The sequence below is a fragment of the Lepidochelys olivacea genome (genome assembly GCF_965140295.1).
Source record: "Lepidochelys olivacea isolate rLepOli2 genome assembly, chromosome: 2".
Lineage (NCBI taxonomy): Eukaryota > Metazoa > Chordata > Testudines > Cheloniidae > Lepidochelys > Lepidochelys olivacea.
This window is the reverse complement of record NC_140412.1, coordinates 77876285-77889600: the sequence shown is the minus strand read 5'-3', so window position 1 is coordinate 77889600 and position 13316 is coordinate 77876285. Positions and strand designations below refer to the sequence as shown.

General features: G+C 38.1%; 1 protein-coding gene across 1 annotated transcript in view; it reads left to right on the top strand.

Moving 5' to 3' along the window:
• The window catches only part of LOC311516743 (uncharacterized protein), a 97380-nt gene that overhangs the window by 17685 nt on the left and 66379 nt on the right, over positions 1-13316 (top strand). Inside the window, exons 9-14 of the mRNA XM_084621086.1 lie at positions 308-579; positions 3488-3630; positions 5216-5437; positions 6955-7314; positions 11413-11561; positions 11892-11955. Coding sequence (XP_084477212.1) covers positions 308-579; positions 3488-3630; positions 5216-5437; positions 6955-7314; positions 11413-11561; positions 11892-11955 — 1210 coding nt within the window. The remainder of the gene's footprint in view (positions 1-307; positions 580-3487; positions 3631-5215; positions 5438-6954; positions 7315-11412; positions 11562-11891; positions 11956-13316) is intronic.

The window sequence follows — 13316 nt, the reverse complement described above, 5'->3', positions numbered from 1 at the left end:
GAGAGTAAGTGGCTTTCAAAAATCATGGGCTTGCTTCAATAGACAAAAGGGGCCACACAGCAGTGAATCAGCTGGCCCCAACCACCTTTGCAAAGAACGAAAGGTGGGAGCAGCCCCCATCCTTGTCATGCATGTGTTTTGGACATTTCTTGTTCCCTGCTGTCCAGTCAAAGGACATCCCTTTCTAACAGCAGTAAGAGAGTATCCACTGGGATTAGAGGGGTGTTCATTCATCTAAAATTAATGAATGAACTGAGTGTTTATGGATTTGACTAAGTTCCTATTTCTTTGTTTCTAACATTTTTAGCCACTGAATTATGAATACTTGCAAAGTTATCCACTGAGTTTTGGTGTTAGAAACAAAGCTGCATTCCATCATTCAGTTGTTTCTCAGTATCAAGTTAGTGGAACACCCCTAATAATAAATGTAAACAATGTGATTGAACCACCAAGCTTTAGTCCATCTTCAATGAGCTTTTTTCTGCCAAGAAGCTTATCAACAGCTGCCATGACTAATTACGTCGTTGGAGTATATACAGCCACTGATGAGGAAACTGGAAAAATTGCATCAAATGTCAGGTAAGACTGTCTTTACTCTCTGTGAGCAACATCCTCTCCCAGCATCCAGCCTGAATAATAATGTGAGCACCTGAATACCCAGGGAGAGGAAGGAATCCTCTATTCCAGACCATGGAACAGAATCAGAGCCTGGCATGGATGCACATTTCAAAACAAGAAAGATTTCAAAAACTAACTCAATAAAGCAATAAATAACCATTTAAATAATTTGAAAATGTTTCATCCTAAATGGTAACAGATACATTTTAAATGAAGCATTTAGGAAAGTCAGCAACAGTATTGTCTCTTCATTTCTAAAAGACATTACACAGCAATGTATATTCCAAAGAGACAGTTTAGTATTCATCACATCCCTGTATTGCCAAAGACAATTCAAATAGTTTCATGAGTATGGGACCTTGCCCAGCCAATGTCTAGCTGGCTGGTCCTAATGAATATTAGCTGCTAGGAAAGCAATGGTGCTAAATCGGTTTTAGTCACATGAGATTATCTGTTCTGATCCAATTGTTTGTCCTTTAAGGATTCATAATATATTACATTCAAAAAACTACATTAAAAGAACATACATTCTGCGAAGTCAAGCACTTGCAAGTTAGAAAATGTAGGTGTTATGATCACCCAGGAATCCTTAATTCTAGTACCTGGTGCATCCAGTCTATTCACTGAAGGAGACTGGAGCCTTTGGGAAAAAATAGTATGAGATCATGTCTTCAAAAACTATATCATAACACTTATGCACAAATGGGGTCAAATAAGTTTGCACAGGCAACCATGAATCTGGCATCTCCTAACTTTTGAGTGTTTGATTTTGCAATCTAAATAACTCTCTTTTAAAAAAGAGGCTTTTTTGTAATTTCCTTTTTAGAAAAATATAAAAATAAATTCTATTCCATGTACAGTTGCAACTATCCACATCCCCTCAAGTATCATCAGCAGGTGAACCTTGGATTTTTATCTCTGCAGCACAGAATTCTACTACTTAAACTACAGAAGGAAAAGACTTGTCCCAAGAATGTACTATTGATTATATACCCTGGGTCCGAGGAGTGGTAATGGGAAGCCCAGCCCAAATTTTTCTCACACTTCCTGAGAAGTGAGGGGCACCTTCCCCTTTCTGTGCCACGAGAAGGGCGGCTAGGACATGTGCTGGGTCTGGAGCATGATGTGGGGAATTTGGTGGAGGGGAGCCCATGCCAGGTGTTCTCCCTACTTCCCTGTTCTTTGGCGGCTGCCAGGCATTCTCAGGGCACTGCTTTGGTGGCAGCAAGGGCCCAGCTCTTTAGAACATTCATGTTTAGTTACATGTTATTTTGCGAAGCTGCCCAAATTTTCCTGAGACTTAAATGCAAGAGGGGGGAAATGCTAGCACCTAACAGTTTATAACTTAGCTGAACCTGAATAGAAATTAATTAGACAATGAAATTCTCTCATCTAGCCTGGGGGGGCGGGGTTCTCCCTGCCAAATTTGAAAGGTCTGCTGCAAACAATGTAGGTGTTCGTTTCTCAGTAAGAAGACGACATTTTTTTTAAATCACAATCATTTTTTATAATAGAAAGTAAGAGTAGCTTAAATATAGGAAAGGAATGCATCCGATGAAGTGAGCTGTAGCTCACGAAAGCTTATGCTCAAATAAATTTGTTAGTCTCTAAGGTACCACAAGTACTCCTTTTTGCGAATACAGACTAACATGGCTGCTACTCTGAAACCTTAAATATAGAAGTCACTACCAGCTCATCCTATAATTAGGGTGACCAGATAGCAACTGTGAAAAAATGGGACAGGGGATGGGGGGTAATAGGTGCCTATATAAGAAAAGTCCTCAAAAACAGGACTGTCCCTTTAAAATTGGGACATCTGGTCACCCTACCTATAATTTATTCCTGTTGAAATCAGTGGTAATTTTGCAATTTATTTCACTTTGTGTCTGTCTGTACATAGAGATTATCAACAGGATAATTTGCAGATGATTTCCATAGGAGCAGGATTAGTTCCTAGTGCCTATATATTTACCTAAATACATAGAAAATTACATATATAGGAAGAAAGAGAGAGAGAGTTTGGAAATTTTCCATAGAACAGAAAATAACATACGAAGTCATATAACTATATGATGTCATATCATACTACTAGAGGCCTGTTCAATGGGATTTCAGTGGTACTCACTGGTGTTAGGAAGGGTTTGCAGAATTAGGCCCTATGTTACTATTAGACTGGGATATCATGTTAACAACAGCATGGATCTGGGGAAATATAAGGCCAAATCCTTCAATCCATACTCCAGGTATTATTCAGGCAAATCTCCTTTTGAAGCCAATGGTATATTTACCTAATTAAGGACTATAGAACTCGGACTTTAGCATACATGGAAGTATCTTAAAGTGACAAATATTATTTTAAAATTAACAAATACGTAGCAGTATATTACAGTGTAATGAGTTTATACTAGGGGATTCTGGTGACAAATTTTATGAGGTCTGCTTAAAAGGTTTAAAATATCACCAGATCTTCTGAATAGAATTATCCTTGTATTATATGGCCGATTTTCTGTCATGCTAATTATACTGGATAAAGGAAAGGTAGTGTGAAGGCTGCTGTTAGATATATTTTAAAGCTGTAATGAACATTGTACTCTTATGCAACATCATAGTTTATAAAACCTGTTAGTATATTTGTATTTCTCCAACACATTAAACTTTATTTCAGTATAACTGTTAAATTAATAATTTTCTCATAAAAACAAAATTTGAGGCCACATCCTCAGCTGATGGAAATTGCTGAGGATGTATGTATGTCCATTGAAGCCAATGAAACTACGCTAATTTATACAAGCTGAGTATCTGGTACTTTCATGTTTGTAGTACTTTACATTAAACAGAATCCTGAGCAGTTTTTGTAAACCAAAAACAGATATATAATGGGACGTGATCCAGCTGCCTGGTTCAGCGTCAACTCCAGAACTGCTGAAATCACTTTGAAGAAAATTATTGATCGAGAGTCATCCTATGTAGTCAATGGGTTGTACAGAGCAGAGTTGCTGGCTATTACAAGAGGTAAGAAAATAGATTTACCCTTTGTCATTTTGTATTTGTTTATAGAACTGTCCTGGCCCTAATAATACTGGTCTCCTATCCTATTAAAGTGGCTATTTCTCTGAACAAAAAGTATAAGATGGAGCTGGCTCAAAGTCAAGTGTTTTCACATGGAAATCTTCAACAAAAAATGAAAAGAACTGTAATTTTTATAAAAAATTTTCAAGAAAAATGTTGATTTTTCAACAGAAACTGGAAAGCCAAAATAATTCAGCCAAAAATGGGAGGTTTCATATTTGATGGTAATTGAGGTTTGTTCCTTATGTCCTTTATTCCCCTGTATGGGCTGGGATCCCCAGCTGGACTACATCTCCCAAAATGCATCATACTTTCCTTGTTGATGAGAAGCTGACCATCATGGAGTCTCTGGCTCTGATGCATTGTGGGAGATGTCATCCAGCTCGGTATTCCCTCCCATAGAGAAGAATGGGGCATGAGGAGCAAACTACAACTCCCCGAAGGCACTGCAACTCTCATTTTCAGCCAAAAGTTTTCAGTTTTTGGCTGAAATATTTAATGAAAAATTGAGATTTTTGCACAGAAAGCAGCCACTCTTTAGATGAAAACCAAATTAGCCACTGAAAATCAGTTTAGATGGAAAAATTTTGACTAGCCCTAATATAGGTCTGATTCTGCAAACCATTATTCACTGGAGTATCTTCAATGGGATCACACATGAGTAAGATTAGCAGGTGTAGGATGTTCTAAAAATTATCTAACTAGTTTCCTTCCCTCCAGTGTTAGTTGAGATCAGGTGTGACTAACACATATGAATCAATCAACCTTAGGTAGTCCTGAGCTCAGGCCTTCTAAACTCAGCTAGTACTGCACCCAAAGACTAGAGTGCTATTTATTCTTATGGCTGCCACCTTTGAAGACCTGGAGGATTTGAGTGTTTTGATAGCTCTGAAATAATAAATGATAATCACCATCATTTTAAGATTTAGAACCAGCAAGGATTCTAATTACAAAGCATTGCCATCAAAAATGGGGATATGTCTTCCAAATATACTACTGAACAGTCCAAAGCTCTAGCTTCTGGAGCAAATAGTTGCAAAATAAGTTTGATTTGGGATATTAATGTGGCCTGTGTTTCTCAGTTGGGAACAATGAGTTGGAAAAATTTTGAAAATTTCCCATAATTAAAAAAATAATCAGAAACAAATGCACATAATTTTTTCTCCATTATTCAACCACCTTTAGTTGTGAAGCCAAATTCTGTTTTCACTTACATCCATGGAAGTCCAAAGTGACGTCCATTCCTTCAAATCTTTACTTATTCATGCAACTAGCCCCATTGATTTCATAGAGACTTTAATGGGTGCTAAATCAGTTGAAGTCAATGGAGTTACTCTGGATTTACACCTGAGTAACCTGAGAGCAAATTTGAACCCCGTCACTTTAATTAGCACACCATCAATGTGTGAACAAATAAAGTTAGGCTTGGGTTCAGTTAGAAATTTGATTCTTGAATTGTAACTGTAAGAAATTTTAAGAAAATGTACAACCCCTTGAATACTTCTTTAACACCAATTATTGTTGACAGATGTTCCTGCAAAAACTTCCACTGGTACCATTGTGCTTACAGTTGACGATTCCTACTATAACTGTCCAATTCTTCATACTGAAGTGAGAAAAGTATGTATGAGTTCTCCAACAGTTATTATCACAGCAAAAGATCTGGACGGTGGTCTATATAGTCCTCCCTTTACATTTATCATAGTTAATCAGCCTGCAAGAAGTTCATGGAGTATTAGCCCAATAGATGGTGAGTAAAGTTAAATTTTTATAACATAGTAAGTCATAGAAATAAAAACTCATTTAAGGTTTTCTTGCTTGCTTGTTTATTTGTAAGATTGATGACAATGATAATCAAGCAACTAATAGAAATTAAGATGGACAATACAGTTATTGGGCCTCATTCTGAACTCACTTGAATAGTTTTTATATTGGTATAGTTCATTGACTAACTGGAGTTGCTCCTGATTTTCAACTGTGTAAGATGAGAAAGAGGCTCATTATTAGCATTTTATTTAAAATTATTAGCTTTAAAATATAAACCTATATGAAGATTCCATGGGACAGCTATGCTTTTGATTTTATTTTGCTGCACTGCAATTATGGTGTATAGGGTGTATAGCTGAAGAGGGTCTAAAGCTAATCTAGTAATTATTTTGTTTTGTGAATTGCCCAAAGAGTTCTGAACATGTCATGAAAATCCCAAATGTATTAATTATATGATGTTATCCATGAATTTCTTGCTCAACAGAATACTTGATTTATGAAATGAGTATATTAGAATTGCAAATACAATTTGTATTACAATCTACAATCCTGAAGTTTTTTGCCACTGACTTTAATGGAAGCAGTGTCCCCTACATTAGTTTAATACATTAGTTACATAAATTATAGTGTGGTTTTCAGATTCTATTTTAAATTGTAATAGTCACAGATTACTCTTTCAGTTAGCTATGTAAGACATCCAACCAGGGACTGGAAACAATATCACATGACTTAAAGAGTGACTGTGAGCAAATGGTGTTCCAACCATGCTGTAAATACAAGTCCACATATTTTGAATAGGGTCAAATCACCCCCTTTTTTTGGGGGGGGGAGTTATAAACAAGTCACTTCAAAATAATCTCCACACCAAGCTTACTCTCCAGGCTTGGCTTTTCTTCTCATAGAATGTCTCACCCCAACTCCCTAGATTTCTCATTCAGTGGAGTTATTAACTCCACCACCTTTATATCCAGGGTGGAGTTAATAAACCACACTCGCAACATAGTCAAGAAGGTTCACTAAGCATCTCCCAAAGAGTCAAAACCTGCCGAGAAGGTGGGTCCATAGGAGAACCTGCCACCATGTTACACCAAACAGCACAGTGTAAATTTTGAATTGAATATACATTATTTTATTTATATTACAATAGCACCCAGAACCCCAACTGGGATCTAGGGCTCAATGTAATAGGAATTACACAAATACATAGTAAGAGTAATCATTGTCCCAAAGAACTTAGTCTACTTTTGCTTCTACCCTTTGTCTGTCTTGTCCATTTAAACACAGACAAGTGAAGTGACTTGCCCAATATCACAGAGCAGATCAGCAACAGAGCTAGGCAACAGCAACAGGCGGGTTCAGCATGAGAGTATCATCTTATTCTCAATCTTTATATTCTGTACTGTAAACACCATAATAATGAATTGCCACAAAAGGTCTAGAAAAGAGTAAATTTAAAGCAGAATTCTTAATTTAAATTATTCTTTTTTTTTTTTTCAAAAGGTTACTCTGCAGAGCTGAGAACTCAAAATATTGAGTTTTTCATTTATGACATCTATATCCATATGATAGACAGCCAAGGCAGAAGATGTGAACGACCACAGAGAATTCCTTTGCAAGCCTGTCTTTGTGATACCCTCCTAGTATGTATTACTGGTGCTACAAAAAGAATTGTTGTCGAAAAAGTTACAGACGTTGTGACGATTGATGATCGCCAGGCCACTATTGGTAGTACTGTTACATCTGCTACTGTTGTTACGGTTACTAATCCTGTTACAACATTCCTGCCTGTGGTGCGTGGAACGACTACACTTGGTGGTCCTGCTATTGCTCTGATGTTTCTTGGAGGCTTAATATTTGTGTGTAAGTATTCAATAAGGTATGCTATTTAATGATCTCTCGATGCAAAGAGTACTGTTTTACTCTTCCAAAATCATTTTTTATTTTTTTATTAAAATATAGAGGCACAGAGGATCTCTGTGGACAAAAAGAAGCATCCTGTAAATAATATGAATTTTTGCATGTAGTTTATTCAGAAATTATTATTTCTCTCCTTTTATATATCGCTTTTTCCTAGATCACTATCCTTATCATAATAAGGATCTTATGCTGCCCCCATTGAAGTCAATGGGAGTTTAGGCAGGATCGGAAAGAAGTGTAGAGGTTAGGATCGAGAGTAAGTAAAATCTGGGCAAAAGCAGGCTCTCAAACTTTACCACAACTTGCATTTATCTCAGTAACATAAATGAGCCTCCTTATTTCAAAACATTTCTAAAAAGAGTGGTCCATGCTAAGCTGAAAATAAACCAAAAAATAATAAATACGAACCCAATCCTGGTTTCAGTAAAGGCAGAACAAAAAATGTCATGAACTTCAATGGTAGCAAGATGAAGGCCCTAATGTTGAAGTCAATTTCTGAGCTGGTGACCATTATGTTGATGAAAATTAATATTTTCTGTGAGAACAATTAGAATACATCACTTATTTAAATATGTCCTCATTTTTCAAACAATGGAAGTTGTGGTCTGGGGAGGAAAAGAATGAATCCATCCACACTGTCATGTTTCAGCAGTAAATATGGTATATGAACTTTAGAAATGACCTCCCATAATGCCAGAATCACATATGGTGACAATTTTCAGCAGTATGACCGCTCTTAACATGCTAGTCAGAAATGAAGAGCTTTAACCATAAAAAAACTCTTTGTTCTAGTGTATTTCAGAGTCATGTAAGAAATTATTCTCACCACATAAAAACTTTCTAGTATTCTGAATGTCCTTCTGACAACATTTTGAAATGACCTGATTCACAAATATTGGTTACATCTACTGTAGGAATCTAATTTGTTTCCCATTTTAGTACTTTATTTTTAAATCTTTGATTACAATTGGGCAAATAAAAATAGGTGAAGATTTTCAAAGATACAAGTAGCTGTTAGGCACCCATTGACTTTCAGTGAAAGTTATGCCCCATTTTTGCCTTTGAAAACCACCTCTATAATCAATAGCTGCTAGGGTAAACCATGGCCTTAATCCTGTAATGTGATATGTGTGGGCAGATCTGCATGCATAACCTTGCTGCATTGGCCCATTGTTGTAAGGCACTTTGTATAATCCACAGCCCACTCCCTTGCATTTTACTACTCCTCTTAAAGTCAGCAGAAATGACAGGTTATTTATTTGTAGGTCATGGCCAAAGAAATCCCCCATCCCTAACTTGTCTGTTCCTTGGCTCTAAACATTCAATTTCCCAACCAGGAAATGTATTTTCCTTTTTGTGGTTTTCAGCGTAATCAATTTATTTATAAAATGTTCTCTCACCAAGATTCTTGGGGTACAATAATTCACTAAAGCACAATAAAAACGTTGAAAACCACCCTATTCAAACATCAGGCCACCAGGACAAATCAATGGGAACCAAAATGGAAGAGAAGGTCATAAGTGTGGGTCCAAATAGACTAGTATGTCTTATGTATCTTGGTCCCCAGGTTTTGAAATTTTCATGTGTCTTCCCAAATGCCTAAATTTCACATACAAATCACTGAAGAGGATATTTATAATTTTAAGAACCACCATAGAAACACCTATAGTTAAGGTAGTCTGACACTTTCCATTTTAAGACCATGCTTATAATTTTGCCAAACTTAATCTGTTCAGGCTGAAATTTTCCATGCCAGGTTTCTGCCTCAGGCTGATTTGTTTTTGTTGTCATTGAAAGTTTCAGCTAAAACAATTCAGCTGTTTCTGAGGATTAGGTTAAGGGAAATACACTGTTGTGCAGATGTTAAAATATTCTTATAACTATTTGATTGAGAAGCTCTAGCATTTCCATGCTTTGTTGTCCCTATGAAAATCAGACCAAATCACAGTTCTCACATGCTCCGTAGAGACTTGTAGAGTAGAGTTTGGTGGCTAAATTCTTCAGATTCCATCTCTGTGGGGCATGTTTCAGTCCAGGACTGCAGAGGCTATAGCAGAACTTTTCCTGCAGTTGCACTTCTTGGCAGCTGAAGTCCACTGTGTTCAGCTTCACGGGAATTCTCCTCTGCTCTCAATGATCCCATGCTAGTGCTCAGGCCACAAAGAGGAAAAGGAGGAATCAACCTGACTGGAATGTAGAGGGGTGAGGTGCAGTGGAGGGGAGAAAAGAAGAGTAGGAGCAGTGGGAAAGAGAAAAGTGGGAGGGGAAGGAGCTGGAGTAGATGGGAGTAGGAGCTGAGGGGTGGAGATGGATATGTTCAGAAGGGGCTGACGGAAGGAGGCGTGGAGGCAGGGATGACAGAGAGGGAGGGGGCAGCAGCCAGGGAGCTGGAGAGGAACAGAGTAGGAGAGAGGCAGGAGTATATAGGAGCAGAGATTGACAGAGACATGTGCCAAGTGAATTGGAGCAAGAGGGGGGACAGGTTGGAGCCATAGGGGCAGAAGGGTTTATAACTACTAGAGCACACTCCCCTCCAGAACCTGGAACTGAACCCATTATTCCTGAGTCTCGAGATGGTGTCTAGCAAGTAGCTGTGAAACCCACTGGCAAGTATGTGTCATCCCCTTCTAGTGGCTGGTCCACATAGAGGATAACCTACCACTGCAACCACTGACTTTGTTATCTCAAGTGGTAGAGGTATGTGCTGTGGTCTAAAGTGGTAGAGGTCTCTACCCTATTGGTATCTCATGTGGGGATCCATATGGTTCCACATGATGGAATTTTTCAGTTTGCTTTTTTAAAAACGTAGGCAATAACATTTTAAAAACTGCTTTAAAAGAACGTTAAGGTTGCAAAGTCAAACTCAGACTTTAGGAAATGCCAGAAGTAAGTTTGCCTGTGAACATTTAATTTGGCCCTCTTGTCCATATGCATTATGATACAATCTTTAATTACGTGTTCACATACTATTTTGTCAACAGGACTTCTGCCTTATTCAGTGCACAGAATTGTCAGGGTTCTATCATGAATGAGTCTCTTATCTGTAGAGCTCTTGCATTGTAAAAGTTGGAAGGTATATAGTGAAGGACGCAGGAGCTTGCAAGAAGAGAAAAGAGGGCCTCATGGCTGAATGCTGCCCTGGAGAAGTGGATTATATCCTGGTCAATTGGAGCTATTCTTTGAACATATACAATTTTTAAGTACTCTGAAAAATCAGGCGTGAGGGGTCTTCAAGTTGAGCACCCAAAAACAGTGGACATTTTGACCTTATTCTCTCTGCCTTAGTATTTCCAGTTGTAAAGTGGTGATAATACTTCCGCTTCACCTCTCCATAATCTTTGTGGTGTATTCAGATACAGATAAGGTAAGAGCACCATAGAAGCGCACATGAGAAAATTAATTATTTGGTATTTGGTACAGGGTTTGCAGGTGTACAGCAAATAAGACTTTGGACCACATATTGAAAGAGAAGGATAAAAACAAATTTTGGATAACTGCCCGTTCTGTGAATGAGGCATGGTCCTTTGGAAACTATAGCATGTGATCATGTAATTAAAGATTGTCTCATAATGCATATACATAAGAGGGCTTTTTGCTTAGACTCTGACAATGAGTTCTGAGGAAAATGTCTGCTCATACATGTAGATTCAAGTTTCCCTGAACCTGAGTCTGTTTGGTTTTAAAGTGTTACCTGTATAGCTGAATGGACCAAAATCTGTTCCCAGTTATACTGGAGTAAATCTGGATTAGTAACTCCACTCTGCTCCAGATTTACTCCATTGCAAGTGGAAGCAGAAGTTCTCCTGATGACAAAATAATATGTGCATTTTCAAAAAGTCACTAGTGATTCTCAGTGTCCCAGTTTTTGAGTTCCCAACTTGAAACATCTTAAGCGAGTCAGATTTTCAGAAAGTGCCGATCATCAGCCCTCTGAGGAAAAAGAAATCTGAAGAACTAGATCTAGATGTAGATATATACTCAGAGATGGAAATACGTTTTAAAAATATAATTGATTTACTTTTGTGTTTCTTTCTCCATTAGTGTTTCCAATTTTGATGGCAATGAGTGACTGTTGTGGTTATGGAGCTAGACCTGTAGGTGGCGTTGGGGCCGGATTTGAGCCAGTACCTGAATGCACAGAAGGAGCAATTCATTCATGGGGAATTGAAGGAGCACATCCTGAAGACAAGGTCAGTTCATAGTTTGTAAAACACAGTTGTTTGTACATAGAATTAATTCTATCATAATGCCTAGAATTGGGACACATTACGGTGCTGCATCTTTTTTTAAATAAAGGAATTGATAGTGCAAACTATTATGCATGCAAGTTTGTTCATTGACTTACATAGGCTTTAAGAGCCTGAGTAAATACCTGAGTAAAGGTGCAGGATCAGGCTCAGACTTTGTAAAGTGTTACAGCTGACCTTTCCTTCTATGTAAATCACAAATTTTAAAAAAGAGCCAGGTAACCAAATGGTGATCTTAGTGCGTATTTAAACAGCTGAAATATTATTTTCCAGGATATCAAAGGCATCAGTGCATCAAAAGCAGCTGCCACTGCAGGTGACTTTGCTGACTCCTCTGGTAAGTAGACTCTGAACTTCTCTAAATTTTGTAATGCAGAGAGGCATCTTTCAGCATGGAATGTCCTTTTGATATAAAAGGCCATTATCTGATTTAAAAGGTTTCATTTTCCAAGCGAGGGCCCAATCCCACAACATTTACTCATACAAATAGTCTCATTGAAGTCAGTGGGATTTGTCATGTGAGTAAAGGGCTACTCATGTGAGTAAGGTTTGAGCCTTAGGTACAGGTAGATTTGGGCCTTAGCTATGTGTTTAAGAAATAATTGTTTTGAAATATTTGCTGGTGCTTTCAAGCCAAAATACATCTTGCTTTAACATTCCAGTTAGCAAATTATTTTTTCTTATCAAAATTAACTATTTCAGATACAGTGTAAGAAATATAAGCAAAAATCATTTTCAGTATTGGAATAATGTAATTCTCAGTAATAGCTAGAGAGTTCAGTTCTTCCCTGACTTTAAGCAAAGTTTGGCACAGAGGAGGGCGGGGACTGCCAGGGAGCTAGTTTCTGCTCCCTGATCCTTTGTCAGCCCAGACACAACATCCGCTAGAGCAGCCTTTGTGATGCTCTAATTTATACCCCTGCTATAAGGTCCCTTAGAGATCTTATGCCAGTGGAGAATCAGTTTAACCATGGCTCTTCCTTCCCCCAGTACGCCCCCTATGCCAAAGCATGAGGTGAGGATGGTGGACACAGCAGCCACCTCCACTAGGTTGATGCCAGCAAGGAATTCCCTTCCACAAATCATATTCTGTGATGGCCATTTATAGACAAAAAATGTGTTACCCTCGAGATAAATCAAAAGATGAAATCTTATGGTTCTGAGAATGGGAATTTTTATTCATTGATGTCATGGGGAGCTTTGCCGGAATAATGACTACAGGATTAAGACATTTGCAACTTCTTTCCCATCCTTCTCTTCAGTCCTCTTGCAAGAGCCTATGGACCAAACTCTAACATCAGTTAAAATCAACAAAGGTGACTGGGTATAAATGAAAGCAAAATTTGGTTTATGGGTATAACTTACCACCGGCATAGTCAAGACAATAGTGACCGAACAACTAATTGTTTTAGTACAAGTTGACATTTGAGACCAATTCATAGAATCATAGAATACCAGGGTTGGAAGGGACCTCAGGAGGTCATCTAGTCCAGCCACCTGTGCTCAAAGCAGGACCAATCCCCCCAGTTTTTGCCCCAGATCCCAAATGGCCCCCTCAAGGATTGAACTCACAACCCTGGGTTTAGCAGGCCAATGCTCAAACCACTGAGCTATCCCTCCCCCCCCCCCGATCAATCAATTCATTGATTGATCTCATATAAAGACTTCTGGAGAAAAGAAAATTCCACACAACATACA